Raw genomic sequence first — 22,267 nt, 5'->3', positions numbered from 1 at the left:
TCTGAGCAGATAAGAGAAGCCCTAAATGAGCTTTTTGCTTTAGTTTTCACTAAGAAAAGGGACCTTGTTGTGAATGAGAACCTTGATAGCCGGGAAACAGATTGAGATTGAGGAAGTTGATGTGCTGGAAATTTTGGCAAATATTAAGATTGATACGTCCCCAGGGCCAGACCAGATTTATCTTAGGTTACTCCGGGAAGCGAGAAAGGAGGTTGCTAAGCCGCTGGTGAAAATCTTTGCTTCCTCACTCTCCACAAGAGTCGTACTGGAGGATTGGAACGAGGCAAATGTTGTTTCTCTTTACAAGAAGGGTAATACGGAAATCCCTGGTAATTACAGACCAGTCAGTCCTGGATAAATGTGAAGTGATGCATTTTGGAAGGTTAAACTTGAATGCTGAATATATGACTAAAGACAATTCTTGGCGGTGTGGAGGAACAGTGGGATCTTGGTGTTCAAGTGCATAGATCCCTCAAAGTTGCAACCCAAGTGGATAGGGTTGCTAAGAAAGCATATGGTGCTTTGGTTTTCACTAATGGGGGATCGGGTTTAAGAGCTGTGAAGTTTTACTGCAGCTCTACAAAACTCTGGTGAGACCACACTTGGAATATTGTGTCCAGTTCTGGTTGCCCTATTATAAGAAAGATGCGGAGGCTTTGGAGAGGGTGCAAAGGAGGTTTATCAGGATACTGCCTGGACTGGAGGGCTTATCTTACGAAGAGAGGTTGACTAAGCTCTGACATTTCTCTCAGGAGAGGAGAAGGAAGAAAGGTGACCTGTTTGAGGTGTACAAGGTAATGAGAGGCATGGATAGAGTTGATAGCCAGAGACTTTTCTCCAGGCCAGGATTGACTGCCACAAGGGGTCATAGTTTTAAGGTGTTAGGAGGAAGGTATAGAGGAGACGTCAGAGGTAGGTTGTTTACACAGAGTTGTGAACGCATGGAATGCGTTACCAGCAGTGGTGGTGGAAGCAGAGTCACTAGGGACATTTAAGCGACTGCTGGACATGCACATGGACAGCAGTGAATTGAGGGGTGCATAGGCTAGGTTATTTTATTTTAGATTAGGAATAATCCTCAGCACAACATTGTGAGCCAAGTGGCCTGTACTGTGCTGCAATCTTCTATTTCTAAGTTCCAAATGTAGTTACCAGTCTTTTGGTCTTTTCATCCAAATCGGTTATATAAACTGTAAAGAGATGAGGCCCCAGAACTGATTCCTGTGATGTACCATGACACCTGCCAATCTGAAAAAGACCCATTTATTCCTATTCTCTGCTTCTGTTAGCCAGCTAATCTTCTGTTCATGCCAATCTTACCTCCTACACCATGAGCTTTCATTTTCTGCAATAATCTTTGATGTGGCAACTTATCAAATGCCTTCTGGGATTCTAAGTACAATACATCCACAGGTTCCTCTTTAGCACGTTACATCATCAAAGAACTCCAAAAATTAGTTAAACATGATTTCTTTTGACAAACCATATTGGTTTTACCTGATTACCTTGAACATATCCAAGTGCCCTTTTATAATGTCTTTAATAATAATTTCTAACACATTCTTATGACAAATGTTACGCTAATTGACCTGTAGTTTCCTGCTTTCTGCCTCCATTCCTTTTTGAATAAAGGAATTACATCAGCTATTTTTCAATCTAAAGGAAACTTCCCAAATCTAATAAGTTCTGAAAACTTAAAAACAATGCATCAACTATTTTACTGATTCTTTTAAAAGCCTAAAATGAAATCCATCGGGACCCGGGGACTTGTCAACTCACAGTTCCAACAATTTACTTGATGCTACTTCCCTGTAATTTTTTTCAGCTTCCTCCTCCCTTTAAGTTCCTGATTGACACCTATTTCCAAGATGTTACTTTTACTGTCTCTTGTGAAAACTGACACAAAATATCTATTCAGCCCATCCGCCATCTCTTAACCCTCCATTTTTAATTCTCCAGACTCGTTTTCTAGAGGACCAATACTTACTTTGTTAACTATTTACTTTTTTAAATGTTGGAAGAAACTTTCTCTATCTCTTTTAATGTTTTTAGCCAACTCTTAATTTTTCCCTTCTTACTAATCTTTTAATAGCTTTTTGCTGTTTTCTATATGCTGTCCAAACCTGCCAGCTATTGTCCAGAATTATATGTCTTTACTTTGAGTTTGATACTGTTTTTGACATTTTTAGTTAACCATGAATGGTAGGTCTATCCCTTAGAAGTTTTCTTATTTGTTGGAATATATCTATTATGCACTTTCTGGAATATGCTCTTAAATGATTGTCACTGCATCTCTATAACCTATCCCTTAACCTAAATTAGCAGTTCACTTTTGCTGGCTCTGCTTTCATGCCCTCATAATTATCCTTGCTTAAATTCAAACCAGCAGTCAATAACCTACACTTCTCTCCCTTAAATGGTATGTAAATTCAGTCATATTCTGATCATTGGTTGAGGGCTGGTGAAAAATAGCTCTGGTGGTTAGTGTACGATCTTCGCATCCACCTCTGAGCTCACTCCCATTTTACAGAAGGTGGACAGACATGGAAATCAGTAGCTTATCCACTTTTATGTAAAAACATAATTAAGGATAGATTGAGCTTGTTAAACACCATACCATTGTTGGCATGGGCAGGAAGGTAGGTGTGGGTAAACCTTTTAAAAAAATATATTGAAATTGGAGCCTAACAAAGGTAATGTTATTTATGAAGGGTACTCTTTGCCCATCAGGGGGCACCCCACCAAGTGAGAAGACAGTAGTCCCATTCCAACTTGCCCAACAATACTTCTGAACCCAGCTACCCTTACCATCCCTTCTAATGGTGGGCAAATCCACCATACGCTTATGCCCAGAATTACCTAGACTTGGGCTTCCTTCTTGAGTCTGCCTGCAGTACCAGCTGCAACTCCTACTGGTGCTGCCAGCCAATCATGTTGGTTGGCAGCTCTGGGCAGCACGTCCTGCCACTGAGGGCAGAAATCCTACTATGTACGAATTTTATGACTGCAGGGTGGATTTGTTTTAGATCTTCCCATTCACTGCCAACTTTTCTCCCATGAAGCAAGCCATCTAGCCCCAATCCACATAAACATCTGCCCATTATTTCTTCACTGATAAAAGAAATGGCAGGAAAGTTTTACAGTCTCTCCGTTTGACTGGCAGGTTCTTTTGTAGCCCATCTGTACCTGTTACATTGTCAGTTAATGGTAGGTTTCACCAATGGAAGTGTTCCCCTGTTGATGGCCCATATATTTCCACTGTGTATATATGTCATCAAGCACCTGGAATTTTTATTATAATTGCTTGGGAAATGAGGGGGAAACAAAAAGAGCATAAGTGATACAGCATACTGTTGTCAACGCACTGAACTAAGAAGGACTGATTAGGGATAGTCAACATAGCTTTGTGCATGGGAAATCGTGTCTCACATACTTGATTGAGTTTTTTGAAGAAGTAACAAAGAGGATTAATGAGGGCAGAGCGGTGGACGTGATCAATATGGACTTCAATAAGACATTCGACAACAGTCCTCATGGTATACTGGTTAGCATGGTTAGAGCAAATGGAGGAAGAAATAGCTATTTGGATACAGAACTGGATCGAAGGCAGAAGACAGAGGGTGGTGGTGGAGGATTGCTTTTCAGACTGGAGGCCTGTGACCAGCGGTGCGCGCCACAAGGATTGATGCTGAGTCCACTACTTTTCGTCATTTATAAAAATGATTTGGATGTGAACTTAGGAGGTATAGTTAGTAATCTCGCAGATGACACCAAAATTTGAGGTGCAGTCGACGGCAAGGGAGATTACCCCAGAGTATAACCAGGATCTTGATCAGATGGGCAAATGGGCCACGGAGTGGCAGATGGAGTTTAATTTCGAGAAATATGAGGTACTGCATTTTGGAAAGGCAAGTCAGGGCAGGAGTTATACACTTAATAGTAAGGTCTTGGGAGTGTTACTGAACAAAGAAACTTTGGAGTGCAGGTTTAGTTCCTTGAAAATAGAGTTGCAGGTAGGTGGGATAGTGAAGGAGGCATTTGGTATGCTTGCCTTAATTGGTCAATGCATTGAGTATAGGATTGGGAGGTCATGTTGTAGCTGTACAGGACATTGGTTAGGTCACTTTTGTATTTCTGGTGTAATTCTGGTCTCCCTGCTATAGGAAGGATGTTGTGAAACATGAAAGGGTTCAGAAAATATTTACATGGATGTTGCCAGGGTTGGAGGGTTTGAGCTATAGGGAGAGGTGACTGGGGCTATATTGCCTGGAGCGCGGGGCTGAGGGGTGACGTTAAAGAGGTTTATAAAATCATGAGTGGCATGGAGAGAGTAAATAGACATAGTCTTTTCCCCAGGATGGGGGAATCGAAAACTAGAGGGCATAGGTTTAATGTGAGAGGGTAACTGGGGAAAAATCAAAACTGAGATGAGAAGAATGGAATTATTTCGGCCTGGAATTTATCACCTGACAGGAGTTGGAGATTTAATAGTAACATTCAAAAGGGAATTTAATAAATACTTGAATAGAAAAAAATTGCAGGGCTTTGGGAAAAAAGTGTAGGAAGAGTAGAAATAATTTGATAGTGCTGTCAAACAGCTACGACAGGTGCGGTGAGCCGAGTACCTTTTATGTTAAACCCTAACTATTCATCTTTACTTAAACAAGGGTTAAATTTCTCATGAGCTTTGTGAGTGCATATTCTATTTACTTGCTCTTCCAGATCTCTCAGTTTCAATGATACAGATTAAAATTGAATTAATTTTCACGCAACTGTAACCCATAATGAAAGTATTTGAAAATTGTGGCAGGTCTGACGCTGTGTAAAATATTTGGGGCTCAGCTGTAGTTGGGATGATGAGACTCTAGGATTATTCCATCATCATTGGGCTAATTTCCAACACCACCATAGGAATGCCGTATCATCTCACAGACTGGCAGCAATTCAGGGGAAAAAAAAGTTATCGCAGGTCTCTATAGGCAGATTTCAGTATCTGCAGTCTTTTATTTGGGTGAGATATTGGTGTGCGTCTTTGAGCTTTGGAACCATTCCCATTCTCACATTAGATGTTTTAATTTGTTGCAGTTATTTTTAGCTTTAGCTATTTTTGGTCTGAGTTAAATCAGAAAGCAGTTGCTGGAATGCAAATACCTGCATTTTGATGTGTATTTTAGTAATTTTTGTAATGCAAAAATACCACACACACTGTTTAGATTGCTGCAATGCCCTTTAAATTCTTTCCTTGTCTGAGGCAGTGATTTGTGGCCGTAAGATTATGGAGTGGGTAAAACAGGAACTTACTTGTGAATTATGCTTATACTTACTTGTATTCATGTGAAAAGAGATTCAGTATGTGAAGGTTATGCAAATCTGAATCTAAAATGGCCGAAAGTGACAACCTCGATTTCCAGGAATGGGAGGGTTGAATTAGGCTCCAGGCTAGTGTCCTGCGGTCAACTCCCACCATGGCAGACTTGAATTCAATAAGCATTGATATAACCATTGTCGATTGTTGCTGATATCTATCTGCTTCATTAAAGGCCTTAGAAGGAAATCTTCCATTTTTCTTTGGTCTACATGTGACTCCACACTACATGGTTGACACTTGACTGCCCTCTGAGCAATAAATGTTGGCCTAGTCATCGATGCCTATATCCCAAGAACAAATTTAAAAATCAGTGTCTAACCTCTGGATTGTGCATAGGTTCATTTTGCACTCAAAGATGTGAACATGTAATCCAGCCTGACACTCCCAATGTCATAATCCTAGACTGGGTGCTGCAGTTTTGGTGGTGCATCTTTTAAACCAAGATCCCATATGGCCCCTCAGGGGGATGTAACAACTCCCATGACACTAATTCAGAGAAGCACATGAGTTCTCCCCTAACGTAGACAATATTTATCACTCAGCCATACTCAATATCTGGTCACTGTATGATCTTGCCGTATACAAATATATGGCTGCATTTCCAACAACAGTAACTACATGTTCAAGTACATAGTTGACAGTAAAGTTTTTTTGGATATTTTACTGTAGTGAAGGTTATTGTAGAAATGCAATTCTTTCTTTACACCTTTTTTGAATTTTTGGCAAGGCCTAGGTGTCCCTTCTTGTAACAAATCATGCTGCATCTTGGCTTCACCCTTGAGTCATAGTCTTGGGTTCCAATTGGCTTCGACTAAGAGTAATGAGCTTAGTGACTGCTCAGCTGTGGGGTGGGGCATTGGAAACTAAAGTTGGCAGACTGCCTCCCTCCATAGCTAATTGGCTCCTGTCTGAAGGATGCAGCATTAGAGCCAGCAATTGGGAAGGAATCCATAATATGTGGGCCAGCACTCCAGGGTTGGATAAAGCTGTACGGAAATTAAGGGTTATGAGAAAAGGAGGGGGAGAAAGGGGAAGAATAGTAAAACAACATTAATTACAAATAATTCTTTTGCAAGGTTTGTGAAGGTTTGTAGCTCAGGTCGAGGTTTAGGGTGCAGGTTTGCTCGCTGAGCTGTAGGTTTGATATCCAGACATTTCATTACCTGGCTAGGTTCTAGAAAGCAGGAGACAACAGCTTCGCTTCACTTGGAGGTCGCCACTGATGATGTTACCTAGCCAGGTAATGAAACGTCTGGATATCAAACGTACAGCTCAGCGAGCAAACCTACACCCTAAATAATTCTTTTCTTTAACCTGCCGCATTAATAACATTAACAAAGCAAATCATTCTCAGGACATCCTTCTTAAACAGCTGGCAGCAGATTTTGCATAAATAAGTATCTTTCTAGATAGCTTCAGACATCAGATAAGAATCAACCGATGTGGAACTGGAGTAAGAACAGATAGGATGGCAGGCTCTTCCCTGAAAGAACATTGGAACTCAGTTATGTTCAACATCTCTCCTTTGATTTTATGTTTTGTACAGTTTGCTTCACATGACCTTAGAATAATCAAACTATATATGACTATTTTCTTATTGACTGCCAGCAAAGTAAAGATTGATGTTGCGTGTGAGGCTCACTTCAATGGGTAGCACACTGGATCAATCATGAACTGTTTGCCCTCTCAAGTCATATTGGGTTCCAGGGGCTACATTCAGGGCTATACTGAATTGACAGTGCTCAGGTGCTGAGATGTTGGGTGTAAGTAGAATGGGAAGCACAATATACAACAAATGAGGATTCTCTCTCTTTCCCAATCCAGGACAGTCAAAGGGCACATTAAATCATGATTTACACAGCGAAACAGTCTAAAATTCAAAGGCAGGGGTCACATTTTTCAAAAACAATTGTCAATTATATGGTGTCTTTCATGATCTTTCTATTACTGTTGTAATGGAAGAAACATGGCGGCCAATTTTGTACACATTGATCTTCCACGAACAGTAATGAAATAATGACCAGATAATCTATTTCAGTGACATTCTTGAGGGACAAAATTTTGCTAGGACCCCAGAGAGAAAGAAATCTTCTGCTTTTCTTTAAATATCCCACGGCATTATTTAAGTTTATTTAAGAGAGCAGACCCGGCCTCAGTTTAATGTCTTATCCAGCAGTCACAACTTTACGGTGCAGCACTTCCTACATGCCACACTAAAAGCCAGCCCTGATTTTTATGCTCAATCCTTTGGAGAGGGACATAAACTCATGATCTTCCGACTTACAGGTAAGAGTGTTACCCATAGAGCTGGCTCAGCCATAGAAACAGCTACCTGGGCAGCATATGGATACAGGATGGCACTGGTGGGCTTGTGCTCTGAAGAGAGAAAAACAGCCAATGGTTCACTATATAGCTCAAATTACAATGTTTAAATGCACCGCCAGGCAAAGTGAAAAATTTCAATTGTTTTTATTTAAATATGATGAAATGATCATTTTAATCACTGACAATTCAACGATTCGCAGTAAAAAATAGAGCTATAATACAATTCTCCATCAAGTATCCTTTCACCTTTTGTGACCTGACATATAGCATAGCCAGGGACAAATTACATTATATACACAGCAGTAATCAGTATGTACATCCAGTTATTCACAGAAATAACACAACATATATTGTTTCAGATCCTCTGATATTGGAAGAATCATTCCATTTGAACACTGGTCAGTGGAGTTTTGTGAAAGAGGTGCTTGACCAAATGTTTTATACAGTAGCTTTCCTGAACCTTTGTCTAGATTTTGCTCAGTGAGTCCGTGAAAATGTTTTGGGCCCAATACCTTGCACTGAACCAGTCATAAAGCACTCCACTGCATAACTTCATCATCCTCAGCCCAGACATCTGAGGACATTGTGACTGCTGAATACACAAGGCACTCAGCTCCAATGCCTCTCCTCCACAGCTGGTATATGCTGCTCATGTGAGTAGAGTTAACTGTGCATTTAATCTGCTGAGATTTCTTGTTGAAACTGCTGATCCTATCGGAAACACTGGAGTGGAACAGGACTGGGTGCAGTTGGCAGCAGAGTAAAGCTTTGCTTTGGGCTTCTGGGAAGCTGGCTGTTCTGAGTAATTATGATGTGCATGGACAAGTAAAAGGATTCAATGTGCAAGAAAAACACACTGGTTTACAGTGCAATATAACATGCAGTTGTTGCATGAGGAATGACATTTCCCAATTAGAAAGCTCTTAAATAAAATTTTAAAACTGGAGAAAAGTTTAATTCAAACATGTATGGGGAAACATGACCATGAAGGAGTGAGGGAAAACAATTTGGTTCCACATGGTTGTGCAGCACTTTGTGGATATAATTAATTACTTGCTTCAAAATTACTGATTATTTAAGACAAAATTGGTTCATGAACAATTGTAGAGACGATTGATAATAATCTTCTGTAAAATTTCAGATGAAATAATTAGCTGTCAGATACTGTAGTATTAAAATAATAATATAGTTAAATATTAAAAGGGAAACTATGACAGTCACCATCTTCAAAGGACATTTACTGTGTTTTTGTTTTCACTATTCTCTTCCATTTGCATGAACTATTGATCCGAAGCATGCTACACAAAAAGCTGCTTTAACTTGAATGTCACAGGCTGCTTGTTAATTCACATTAACAATATTACAGCTCTTCCTGGGCTTTGAAGTGTAAATTATATTCATTTCTAAAGTGAGCACAACCTTAATAGAGGATGTAACATGCACCTAGCCACGTACTATTATCATGTGTGGGAACTTCATATGGCCACATTTTGTGAAACAAAAGCAAAACATCACATGAACTTTGGTCTATGTACATTTGTGCATGTATGAATATTTAACCTTGTGTTTGTTGCTTGGAAGCCTAGGATGGGGATTGCAAGCATTTACTTAATGTGTGATTGAATATTTTGTGCAAATGTGTGTGAATGCATGGGATTTAAATATATGTCTGAATAAGTTGTACACACATAGGCATTTTATATGTGCATGTTTCTTGGGATGGGGGATACAAGAGGTTAATTTTAGCTTATACTATTCTGATGTAATTCCTTAAGAAAACCACAAGAAACATTCACAGGAAATGTGCAACTAATTGTGTAACTGGTCTGCTTTCAAGTCTCGTCACTTTAATTACTTTTGTCATAACTGATTAACACCTAAAATTACAGCAATTTAAAATGTTCACCATTAAATCTTCCTCGGAAAATGCAGTTAACATGTACAGTAAGTCGGGTAATGCGACTGTATATTTGTTGGTTTATAAAGACCTGCAACAGCAAACCATTTAAACAGTAATATATGTTAACTCTGTGTAGGTATACAACAATACAGGCATGTATGTGACTGGCTTACCCATCCTTTTCACCTCCACAACCAGAATTGAAACTAGCAAGACAAGTGTGGTACAAAGTGTTTCTTCTTTTCCCGTGCTCAAGAGTCATAATTAAAAGGTTTTCATTACAACGAAGCACAAATTGGACCTCATTTTCCAGAACTGCTACAAAGTAAACAAAAGCAGCATCACATCAAGAACAGACAGTAATAAGCTCTACAAAATAGAGTCCACCACAGTTCAGTATGCAGAACACTTACTTCAACAATGTGGCAAAGAAATGTGAAGAACAACTTGCATTTGGATAGCATCTTTAACATAGTAATATCCCCCAGATGCTTAACATGTCAAAAAAATGACATCGAGCCACTTAAGAGATATCACAAAATCAGAAACTTGAGTTGCAAGTTTTAAGGATCATTTTAAAGGAGAAGTAAAGGTGCAAGATATTTACAGAAGGCATTTCAGACCTAAAGGCCCAAGCAGATGATATCATGGCTGATGAATTTATGGAAATCAGAGATGCACAAGAGATCAGAACATAGATATTTTGGAGTGTTGTAGAGTTGGTAGAGTTTATAGATATAGATAGGAATGAGGATATGAGAGGATTTGAAAACGAGGATGAGAATTTAAAATGGCATCTAGAGACAGGAGCCATGACTGATGGGTGAACTGGCTGCTGCAATTTATCTTAAACACTGATGAATTAAGCTCTCTGCAAATCCAATTTCTGTTCAAAATGGTTATGTGCTTTTCCTTTATCATAAATGATGCAAAAGGATTTTTTTTCTCATTACTTTAGTTGAGCAGAATGGAATACTGGAACAATGATTAAATCCTGGATCCATATATGAGTGTACAGCATATGATTTCCCAAGTGATGGGGTGAGTCATTTGATTTTCTGGAAGTATAATGGCAACAATTAACCCCACAGGTACTGACAGAAAAGGTACATTATCTTAATTGTTAATATCTGTATATTAATCTAAGATAATAAATGTGATAACTCTGAAATAGTATGATACTTGAAAACAATTCAGTTTGTGACATGGGTGATTCAACATTAAGCTAAATCCTGATGACTTTGTTTTCCTGATACTTCATGAATTATTTTCAAATCCAATGAACTAATAAGATTTCAATGCAGACAATATATCTTGAGATTGCCACAGACTGGAACATAGGACGTAGGTTCCAGTTTTGAAGAGTGATGCAGTACAGCCATCTTTAATCTAAATTCTTAACATTAGCGTGTGTGGTCTGTCAGGGTAATGAACATGTAGAATGGACTATGCAGGCTGTAGATAGACAATTTAAGGAATCTATGACTGTGTAAGACAGATCATCTGCAGAATCTCCTCTGATTTTTCACTTTCTGCTCTCCAGTTCTGTTTTTCTCAACAAAACCAAAGACACAGCAGGTCAATTAACATCCACAGAAAGGACAGACAGTTTATAGTACATCATATATATTTCTTTGGAAGAAAATAAAGGGAGCTTTGGACAAAAGATTCAGTACTTGAAACTGAGGGTCATCTGTTTTCTCCAGAGATTCTGACTGTCCTGGTGTCAGGTTTTTTTTATTGCTGGGTCTTTTCCACATTTCCAGATGTACACCATTCTGCTTTTAGACATTGTTAACTCTGACTTTCCATTTGGAACAAAGTACCTTGTATGAAATAAGCAAACTAACACTTGTCACCATGACTTTTCAGAAGGGGTTTCAATCAATTCCAGGCACTGTTCTACACAGTTACATTTTGTTGGAATATCTGTGCTTTGTTTTGTACAACATAAACAGATTAAAGAGATTTAAAAATAGTACGAGGCATGATTCTTTAGAAACCTTTCTTGAACCTCTTTTACAATTTGTAATACAGCTTATCTGTTGCCAAATGCAACATAACATCGAAAACATTCATTTATCTAGCACCTTTAATGTAAACACAATCCTGAGACAATTCACAAGGTGTAAGGACAATAAAAATGGATTCTGAACCTAGGAAAGAGATATTAGACTTGACTCAAAGTTTGGTCAGAGAACTGGAATTGAAGAGTGCCTTTAAAGTGTGAGAAAGCAGGAGACGTTTAGAAAGAAAATTCCAGAGGGTACTTAACTGAGGGCATCATTGTAATGCTGGAGACAGATGGAGCTGTGAAAAAATAGAGTTTGGAATTGGGGAGGGCATTATAGGACTGTAATAAAAGAGAGATAGGGAGAGGTGAGGGAAGGGACCATGAAACATGAAGCAAGATTGAGAATTTTAAATTAATTAAATAAGCAAGGACAGTGGGTTTGAATGATAGATGAATGGGATATTTGGATGAATTTATATTTACAGAGGGTGGACGATAGAAGGTAGATTAGGAAAACAGTTAGTAGTTGAGTCTGGAGGTCACAAATACACAGAGAAGGGTTCAACAACAGATTAGCTGAGGTAGAAATAGAAGCAGGTAAAATCACACTGTTAGAAATAAACAACTTCTTTGATAAGGATATTGGCTTGGAATTTGAGCTCGGAGTTGAGCAGGATTTTAAGGGTGCAAACAATATGATTCAGCCTGAGGCAGTGGTCTAGTAGACAAATGGAACTTGTTCTGGGAGTGAAGGTGAGGGATTTCAACTTCACAATTTTATGTTAAAGGAAATATGTCATCACCACTTCTCCAGGGCAATAATCGAAGGACAATAAATGTTGGCATAGCCAGCAAAATCCAGACCCCTTGAATGAATAATAAAGTCTTCCAAAACCTGGTAATTAGGCAAGCAATCTGGCAGCACTGGGGCACTAGACTGGAGATGATGGGCGGTAGAACTATATACATAGTCACCACAGGACACCATGAACATCAAAAAGAGGAGGGTAAACTGGGGCTACAGGCTGGGTGGGTCTGTTAAGGATGATGTTGCTTTTGAAATGCAGAAGAATAGTGGTCTGAACAACTGAAATTGTTTAGCATGGAACCCAGAAGGGGAAATTGGATATTCAAAAGTTTAATAGGCATGAAGGAAATCAGAGGTAGGGCACATGGCTGTGATGAGCTTAGCAAGGGCATGAGGGAGATGGAGAAATAAATCTAGGACAAATGGGAGTTTAGGGCTGGGCCTAGTTTTGTGGGCTGGATGAGGAAAAGTCAAAGATCATTTTAGCACTTCAGTATAGACCTAGCAAGTTGGCAAAGCTTGATGCAGTTCAGCATGGTCTCATAATGAAGGTTAAGCCAGTTCTGGTACTGATTGAGGATCTGTAGAGGTATTTTAGTGAACAGAAAATAAAAAGGATAAGCAGAAATTTAAATGCAAGTGATTTAGGTGTGGAGGGGAAAGGAGTTTTATTTCCCCCTCTCAGTGATCACACAATGTCATGGGGTTCAAAGATGTATGGAGATGTGACAATTGAAGAATACTAGGTTTGGGTCAGGCCTTAAATGTTAGTGATCGAAGCCAAGGGAAATATCAAAACAGTGAGGTAGCTGTGCATATTGGTAGAAGAATCTAAAAGGATATAGTAGTTTAAGGATAATTGGAGGGTAAGGAAACTTGAGAAGGAGACTGAAGTTATCATGAAATTCAATTTTTATCCCAGGGCTATAAAGCTCTACGGCATAATTTTTGCATTGAACGTTCTACACAAAAGATTGATGTGCTCCATTAAAAATGACCCAAACATTTCAATGCTCTTTCAGGTACACGGAACAGTCTGTTTATACCTGTAACCATCAGCTTGTTGTCTTGTTTCCTCTGCTGGGCAGAAGCAATGGTCTGTTTGGCAATCGCTGCAGTGCGGCCTTAGCAGTCAGAGGTCGCATAGGGTTCAGGGAGAGAGGCCTTTCAGGTGTTTTTGTAGATGAACGAATTATTGGCTGATGACTGTCAATAATTTTTTGAGGCCTTTTATCAACACTTGGCCTGTCAATGAAAATATATATGTAACATGGAATTCATTCAGACAGGCAGGAAAATCTGATACATCAGTTCATTGCCAAGTTTTAGCAAGGTAGCAAATAGAGGCTGCAGTTGAAACTTAAATCTTCTGATGTTGTGAAAACATTTATGTTTTAATTTCCACTATTATTTGAGATGGCATTGTTGTTTGCAAAGCCAGCATTTATTGCCTATCCCTAACTGCCCTTGAAATATAGCAGTTCATGTGATGTAGGTACATTCAAAGTGCTATGAGGAAAGGAATTACAGAATTTTGATCTAGCCACAATTGAAGATACTCAAATGTTTCCAAATCACAGAGGTCCATGACCTGTGGCAGGAATTTTGAGATGACAGTATTCCCATGTGCCAGGCCAGATTCTGAAACTTCATTCCACTGAATAAGGCTTCAGTGACAATAGAAAGTTTGCTGAAAGTCTAGCAATGCAAAGATGCAGCAAGGAGTGAAAAGGACCCAGTAGTGCAAACAGGGTGCTGTAGTGGTTAGCAGTAATAGCAGAACTAAAGTGATAATGTTTAGTGTTCCCAATTTACCGACAGAACATTCTGTTCAATGGCAGCATGTAAACTATGATAGAGGCAATAAATAGGTACTCTTGTGGTGATGATATGGAAATGATTGGAGAAAATGTGACTTTGCAATAAAATGCAAAGTAGTGAAAGATTATTTGGGTCAATTAGTATTTAAGTTACTATGTATTTTAAAATTCATTCTCAGGGTGTTGGGGATGGATGCTGGCTGATATTAATTGCTCAACTGTAGTTGCTCTGGGATAACTGAGTATCATGCTAAATAACTTCCTGTTTTTGTTGCTGTAGTTGGTATGTGTCTCCCATGTATGTCTACTTTGCACCTATGAATGACAACACAATTTGAGTGCAACAGGAAACTTGGAACATATATTACTGCACACACTCAATCTTTTATATTATTTCAGTCTCCTTTCTCTCTTACTGACTCATTCCCTTATATACTTTAAAGAAGCAGACAGCATTTTATAATTTGACACCTTCATGGTCACTTGTACAGAGACCAGCATTTTATTTCCAGATTTTTAAAAAATTGAATTCAAATTCTCAAATATCCAAGGCAGAATTTGAAGTCTTGTTCTCTGGACTGTAAGTCAACAAAATAACCCATTACACTACTATGCCACTATTTTTGAGTCATTCACCAATTTCAAATTGACGGTGTTGCTTGTCATGACAGAGAGTTTGGAATAATAAACAATAAGATTTAGGAATAGAATTAGGCCATTTGGCTCATTGATTCTGCTCCACCATTGGGTCATGGCTGATATGTTTCTCAACTCCATTCTGCTGCCTTCTCCCTATAACCCTTTAACCGGTTACCAATCATAGAGTCACAGAAATGTACAACATGGAAACAGACCCTTCGGTCCAACCTGTCCATGCCAAAGAGATATCCCAACCCAATCTAGTCCCACCTGCCAGCACCCGGCCCATATCCCTCCAAACCCTTCCTATTCACATACCCATCCAAATGCCTCTTAAATGTTCTATCTCTGTCTTGAATACACTCAATGACTTGACCTCCATAGCCTTTTGTGGCAATGTGTTCCATGGATTCACTACCCTCTGGCTGAAGAAATTCCTCCTCATTCCAGTTTTAAAGGGTCGTGCTTCACTCTGAGGCTGTGTCCTTGATCCCTAATCTCTCCTACTAGTGGAACATCTTTTCCACATCCACTCTCTCCACACTTCTCAGTATTCTATGCGTTTCAGTGAGATCCACCCTCCTTCTAAACTACATTGAATACTGACCCAAAGTCCTAGGGGCGGCACAGTGGCACATTGGTTAGCACTGCTGCCTCACAGCACCAGGGACCCGGGTTCAATTCCCACCTCAGGCAACTGTCTGCGTGGAGTTTGCACATTCTCGTGTCTGTGTGGGTTTCCTCTGGGTGCTCCGGTTTCCTCCCACAGTCCAAACATGTGCAGGCTAGGTGAATTGGCCATGCTGTAAGTAATCTAATTTAAACTGCTCCTCGTATGACAAGCCTTTCATCCGTGGGATCTTTCCTCCTTAGATAAGGGGGCCCAAAACTGCTCTCAATATGCCAAATGGAGAATGAAGGAAATTACAAACATTATCTTGAAGCACAATCCAACTGTGCAAACGTCTTTAGACTGATCAATAGCACTGTGAAATCATAGTCACTATGCTGCCTTCTCCAATATTAACTCTGTGACCACATGTCCACCTCCTGCTCAAAGTGGGCTTTTTAAGTTTAAATAAATATTATTCACTCTACAATCAGAGTAACAAACATTTTAATTATAAAATTTAATTGGCTCATTATTTGTTAGAGGAGGTTTATGTGATCATTGTGATACATGCACATTGACTGTATTTTTCCCCTTGTTTATAGACTGAAAATATGATGAAAACAACATTGTCATTTACCAGGTTTTTAAATTGCTATATCAGAGTGTACTTATAATTTTAAAAAGAATAACTTGCAAGGCTGTGGGAAAGAGCAGAGGAGGTGGATTAATTGGGTAACCCTCTCAGAAAGTCAACAGAGATTCAAGGGATCGATTGACCACCTTCCGTACTGTGAGATTCTACACCTTTTGCTTTTATTGTTCAAGGCTCGCCATCACTCAAGGACAATTAGGGATGAGAAACACAATGCTGGCCTTGCCAGTAATACTCACATCCCAAGAAAGGAATACATAAAACAAATTTGCCTTACTGTAAACAAACCTAGCTATTCTTACTTATGTCAACTTTATTAATGATATTCTGGTAGAATGAGATTTAGCCAGATGTTATAAAAATGTAAATGGAAGTAATAGTATTGTAGAGGATTCATACTTCACACTTCTTAATCCGACTGTAGCTGGTCCAGAAACTGGTCTTAGGCTCTTGATCGCAGCGTATGTAGACATCCTGTCTTCAAGCTTACTTCTTGATTTAACTTCATGTGAATATACAGCTTCTTTGTCTTCATCAAACACAGCAGAGTCCTCATTTCTTTCTTGCAATGATTCACTTTTGACCTGGACAGACCTTCTTAAACGTCTAACCCTAAAGTCAAGTACTTTCTGTGATCTTGCAGATACTTCTTGAGGGGAAGGAGGAACGGGAGACAACGTTCGATTAAAGTCTGCAACTAGCAAGCTTTCCATATCGGAAGAAAAATCTGGAAGAGAAAATCACTGATCACATTCACCAGACTGATATTAGGTCTTTAAGGAATTACAGTATGAGTACAGGCTCATATAGTAGGCTGGTATTCTCTGTGGAAGATTAAAGGCTAATCTAACTAAGCTGTTTAATTTGACGAATGGGAGTTGATGGAGTAGTTGAAGAGAGAGGTTTTCCTCTGGTGAGGGAGTCCAGAACAAGGGAGAATATGGTTAAAATTAGAGCCAGGCCTGATGTCAAATTTCCTTTCACAAAGGACAATGCAAAGTCCAAAACTCTCTCCCCTAAAAAGCAGTTGAGACAGGGAGGATCAATTAACTCTTAGAAACTGAGGGTGACAGACATTTATTTGGCAATGGGATAAAAGGTTATAGAACAAAGGAAGGCAGAAGGGAAGCTAGGGTACGTTCCTGCCATAATCTAAATAGATGGCAATGGGACAGGCATAGGGGACTGGGTGGCATACTCCATTTTCTATGTTGGCTGTCAGTGCCCACAAGCTCCCTTCCCAATCTCTGGATAAGTGATCAACGCAGTATTCAAATAATGCAAAGGAGTTTAAAAAGTTGAACTCTCTTTGGGGATGTCATCCCATGTTGCACCTCAGACAGGCTGGTTACACCCAGAGTGAAAACTGATGTCCAGTGGTTAAAATGACAAATATTCCTCATCTGTATCACACAAAACGGATAAATGGATATTCCTTGTAAGTTGTTAACATGCAAGAAGAAAATACTTAAAGTCAGGGTTGTGTTTCTGAAAATTGTGACCTTAAGTAAAGTGATTTTGAAGCATCAATTCCATTAGGAATCTATGTTAAAACTGGTTTTAGGTTCCATAAAACATTCTGTAACAAAAAGGGAGTTAAAACATTATACTTGTAAAACCCAAGTTGAAACACAGTACTTTAAATGCCTAATTTCTACATTGGCAAATCAAAAAACTTAAAGTTAAATTAAAAATATAAAAGGAAAATTGAAGCATTCTATTTGCTGCGTCTTATTTCTCTCAGAGTGAACAGTACCTCTGACCCAATGTTGATTTTTTAAAAATTTCCTTTTCCCACACTACCATCTAACTGCAGTCAGGCGGTAGTGCTTATTTTTTCCCCAGCACCCATGTTGTGTGTGCAGGTGTGAGACGCAGTGAGAGACACAAGGTGTACGAATCTTTATTCAATTTCCACCACCAGGAAGATAGGAATACACCCAAGTGGCCAGTGACAAGCAGTGCTCTTCACAAAAGGCAATGCTGTGTGATCAAACAGTGAAGGGGAGGGCAGGGATTAAATCAAAATAGATTGGCGGGGGAAATAATGCACTCCACTCCCTGCGGCGCCCACCTCTCCCTGAACAACTCCAGGGTGTTGGTGGAGACCGCGTGCTCCTTCTCCAAGGACACCCAGGCTCTAACGTAACCACGGAAGAGGGGCAGGCAGTCGGCCCTAACGACCCCCTCCACGGCCCGCTGCCTGGACCTGTTTATGGCCAGTTTGGCCAGGCCCAGGACTTGGTGGGTTTTGATTGGGGGAAGGGCGGGAAGCTTATCAGTTCCATTGGACTCTGAGGTTCTTGCTGGGGCTGTCAATTGCTTCTGGCTGCTGCTTGGTGCTTTTACTTTGGAATGCCTGTTCTTCTTGGTTGTTGCTGCCTCCTTGGGGCATTGCTCTAAAGGACGTCGGCTTTCCTTCCCCAGTTGATTGGGTAGTAGTCATGGCTGAGCTTATGGCCTTTTATCCTCGTTCTTGGTCTGTGAAGGTGTCAGGGCTCCTGTGGTGGAATGTAGCTGTAGTAGTATCAGGAAGCTGGAAGCTGCTAGGTTTTGCCTAGGCTGAGTGGCAGAGGGTTGCTCTGGTTCAGATAGAGCTTGACAGATCCCATGTTGTCCTGCTTGCTATGAATCATAATCTGTCATTCTGCAGTTCTGACTGTAATTTCAGGGGAGGAGGGGTTGCTGCTGAGTTCAGTCAGCTGGCAGCTTTGGTGCAGCTGGGGATGACCATTGGCTCTGGTGAACTTTGGCTAGCAGCATGATGTAGCAACAGATTGTAAGTCAGAAGGCTGGGAGAAACCATGTCAAAAAAGCACCAACAGGTCAGGTGTGGAGGAGGCTCCATAAATATTTCCATCATTAATTATGGGAGAGCCCAGCAGATTAGTGCAAAAGATAAGGATGAAGCACTCACAAATATCTTCACCCAAAAGTGCCAATTGGGTGAGCTATCTCAGCCTCTTTCAGTTGCCCCCAGCATTACAGATGCCAGTCTTCACTCCCCGTGAAGAAACATTTGGAGGCACTTTATGCTGTAAAGGCTATGGGCCCTGAAAACATTGTGGCAGTGGTACTGAAGACTTTGTTCCAACACTTGCTGGACTCCTAGCCAAACTATTTCAGTACAGCTACAACATTGGCATCTACCTAACAATGTGGAAAACTGCCCAGGTATGTCCTGCACACAAAAAGTAAGCAGCAGCAAATTACTGCTCCATAAATGGGATGTGCAGGGATGTGCAAGTTGATGGGTTAGCCTTGGGAAATGCGGGTATTGGGTGGGTGGGTGGGATGCTCTTTGAAGAGTCTGTGGACTCAATGGGCCGAAAGACGTACTCCCACACTGTAGACATTCTATGATCAATGATCCTACCTTCATCATAAGGTCAGAACTGCTGATGATTGCACAATGTTCAGCATCATTTGCAAACTCCTCAGCTACTGAAGCAATCTATGTCCAAATGCAATATGATTTGGACAATTTCCAAGCTTTTAACATGCATACCACACAAATGCCAGGCAATGACCATCACCAATAACAGACCATCTACCACAGCCCCTTGACATTCAGTCATGTTACCTTGAGTGAATTTCCCCACTATCAACATCTTGGGGATTACCATTGACTGGAAACTCAACTGGACTCATCATATAGATATAGTGGATACAAGAGCAAGGCAGAAGCTAGGCATACTGCAGCGAGTAACTCACCTCCTGACTTCTCAAAGTTTGTCCACTATCTACAGGCACAAGTTAGGAGTTAGATGGAATTGACTTGACTGGATAAATGCAGCTCCAATAATACGCAAGAAGGTTTTCACCATTCACAAAGCAGCCCACTTGATTGGCACCAGATCCACAAACATTCAGTCCTGCCTGCATTTCCCTCCAAGAGTTCCCTAAGTGGGTTTTCTCATACTCTCTCTCCCAAACTGACTCATTACCCCTATGCACCATGCTTCTATAGTGTCTTACTCATCAGTTTCTCCCATTCACTATAGGTGGAAACAGACTCTTAACAGTCCTCTGAAATAGCTGTAGCAAGTGACTCAGTTTAAAGCCAATAAATGCCTTGCAAGTGATACCCATATCTCAAAAGAATAAAAGGAAACAGTAGCGCACTAGACCTAAGGCAGAAAGAATAAAATAAAAAGTTATGCAGCAAGTTATTTTGATCTAGAATTTACAGAAAGCAGACTCAACATAAACTTGCAAAAGTAAATTGGATAAATACTTTAAAGAGGAGTAATGTGCTGGCATAATAGAGTCATAGAGTCATAGGTACAGCATGAAAACAGACCCTTTGGTTCAACCCGTCCATGCCGACCACATATCCTAAACTAATCTAGTCCAGTTTGCCTACATTTGGCACATATCCCTCTAAACCTTTCCTATTCACCCTGATGCCTTTTAAATGTTGTAATTGTATCAGCCTCCACTACTTCCTCTGGCAGCTTATTTCGTACACACACCACTCTCTTTGCGAAAAAGTTGACTCTTAGGTCCCTTTTAAATTTTTCTACTCTCACCCTAAACATATGCCCTCTAGTTCTGGACTCCCCCATCTCAGGGAAAAAATCTTGTATATTTTTCCTATCAGTACCCCTCATGATTTTATAAACCTCTAGAAGGTCACCCCTTGATGCTCCAGAGAAACCAGCCCCAGCCTATACAGCCTCCCTCCATAGCTCAAACCATCCAACCCTGGCAACATCCTTGTAGATCTTTTCTGAACCCTTTCAAGTTTCACATCATCTTTCCTATAGCAGGGAGACAGAGTTGCACATAATAGTCCAAAAGTGACCGAACAAATGTCCTATACAGCCGCAACATGTCCTCCTAACTCCTATACTTGATGCTCTGACCAATAAAGGACCTGAACAGGACCAAGAAAGGCCTCCCTTTTGTTGTGTGTGAATCCGTGATTCGAGAGCTACATTTTGTTGTGATCTATAAACCGCAAGGTAAGTTTAATCTCTTAGGCAGCAAGTCAAAATGCTTTGGAATAGTTTCTAACAGCTTTCAGTTGTGAAAAAATTGCATTTTTAAATCAAATGAATCCAACCTACTTGGGGATGAAGTGACTAAAGGCGACAAGCATGCAGTTTCTTGTGAAACAGAGCCAGTCCATTCATCACAGCAGTTATCCTTCTTCTCCTCATCACCTGAATGAATGCTCAGGACATCATTATCATTATGATCAATCTTCAACACTTGTGGTTCTTGTTCCTTCAAAATAGCTTCAAGGCGCCTTTAGGAGGAGTTATACAAATGTCATTGCTTAGCCCTTAGGTATTGATTTTTTTTAAAATTAAGGCTGGAGGCAAATAAAAAATTCATTGAGATCTATTATTTCAGATAGATTCTGCAGATGTGAATACATGTAACAAATATGTGTATTCTCAAAGGAATCTCAAATGTCTTAAATCTGCACTCATTAGCAAAGTAGTTTTCTGCTACTTGCTTTAGTCTATCACAGCAAGCAACACTGACTAGCCTAACACTTTCCTCATCCATGAATATGGTTATCTCCTTTCACACACTAACGCGGACATGTAACAATAACAAATTCCATTTGTATAGCGCCTTAAATGTGATAAAACACATTTAAGGCACTTTATAGGCATGTACCCAGCAGAATTTGTCCTTGAGCCATTGGAGATAATATCAGGACAGACCTGTAACTATACATGTATTTAACTACTCCCTCTGGCAGTTCATTCCACATATGAACCACCCTCTGAATGAAAAAGTTGCCTTTCAGGTCCCTTTTAAATGTTTTTTCTCTCATCTTACAAAATAAACTCCCTAGTTTTGAACTTCCCTACCCTAGGGAAAAGGCCTTTGCTAGTCACCTTATCAATGACCCTCATAGAAACATAGAAAATAGATGGTGTAAGCCATTCGGCCCTGGCAGCCTGTACCACCATTCAATATGATTATGGCTGATCATACAATCTCAGTATCCTGTTCCTGCCCTCTCCCCATACCCTTTGATCTTTCTTGAATATATTTAATGAATTGGCCTCAACAACTTTTGTGGGAGAGAATTCCACAAGTTCACAATTCTCAGAGTGAAGAAATTCTTCCTCACCTCAGTCCTGAATGGCTTACTCCTTATCTTA

At 40.0% G+C, this 22,267-nt stretch overlaps 1 protein-coding gene across 8 annotated transcripts in view; it reads right to left on the bottom strand.

Moving 5' to 3' along the window:
- Positions 1 to 7,821: 7,821 nt before the first annotated feature.
- lrrc56 (leucine rich repeat containing 56) overlaps positions 7,822 to 22,267 on the bottom strand; it is a 148,722-nt gene continuing 134,276 nt past the window's right edge. For 5 of the 8 annotated variants that reach the window (XM_087996436.1, XM_087996434.1, XM_087996440.1 and 2 more), the window contains 3 exons: positions 21,212 to 21,393; positions 16,539 to 16,866; positions 7,822 to 13,660 (listed from right to left, as the gene is read on the bottom strand). In XM_087996436.1, the coding sequence (XP_087852562.1) occupies positions 13,471 to 13,660; positions 16,539 to 16,866; positions 21,212 to 21,393 (700 nt within the window). In that variant the 3' untranslated portion in view covers positions 7,822 to 13,470. The remainder of the gene's footprint in view (positions 13,661 to 16,538; positions 16,867 to 21,211; positions 21,394 to 22,267) is intronic. The other 3 variants (XM_087996435.1, XM_087996438.1, XM_087996439.1) reach the window with 3 other exon arrangements.

Source organism: Chiloscyllium plagiosum, unplaced genomic scaffold (genome assembly GCF_037043375.1).
Source record: "Chiloscyllium plagiosum isolate Xiang-an unplaced genomic scaffold, Cpla_swu_hap1 HiC_scaffold_18, whole genome shotgun sequence".
Taxonomy (NCBI): Eukaryota; Metazoa; Chordata; class Chondrichthyes; order Orectolobiformes; family Hemiscylliidae; genus Chiloscyllium; species Chiloscyllium plagiosum.
The sequence above is the reverse complement of the archived record's forward strand: the minus strand, read 5'-3'. Positions and strand labels throughout refer to the sequence as shown.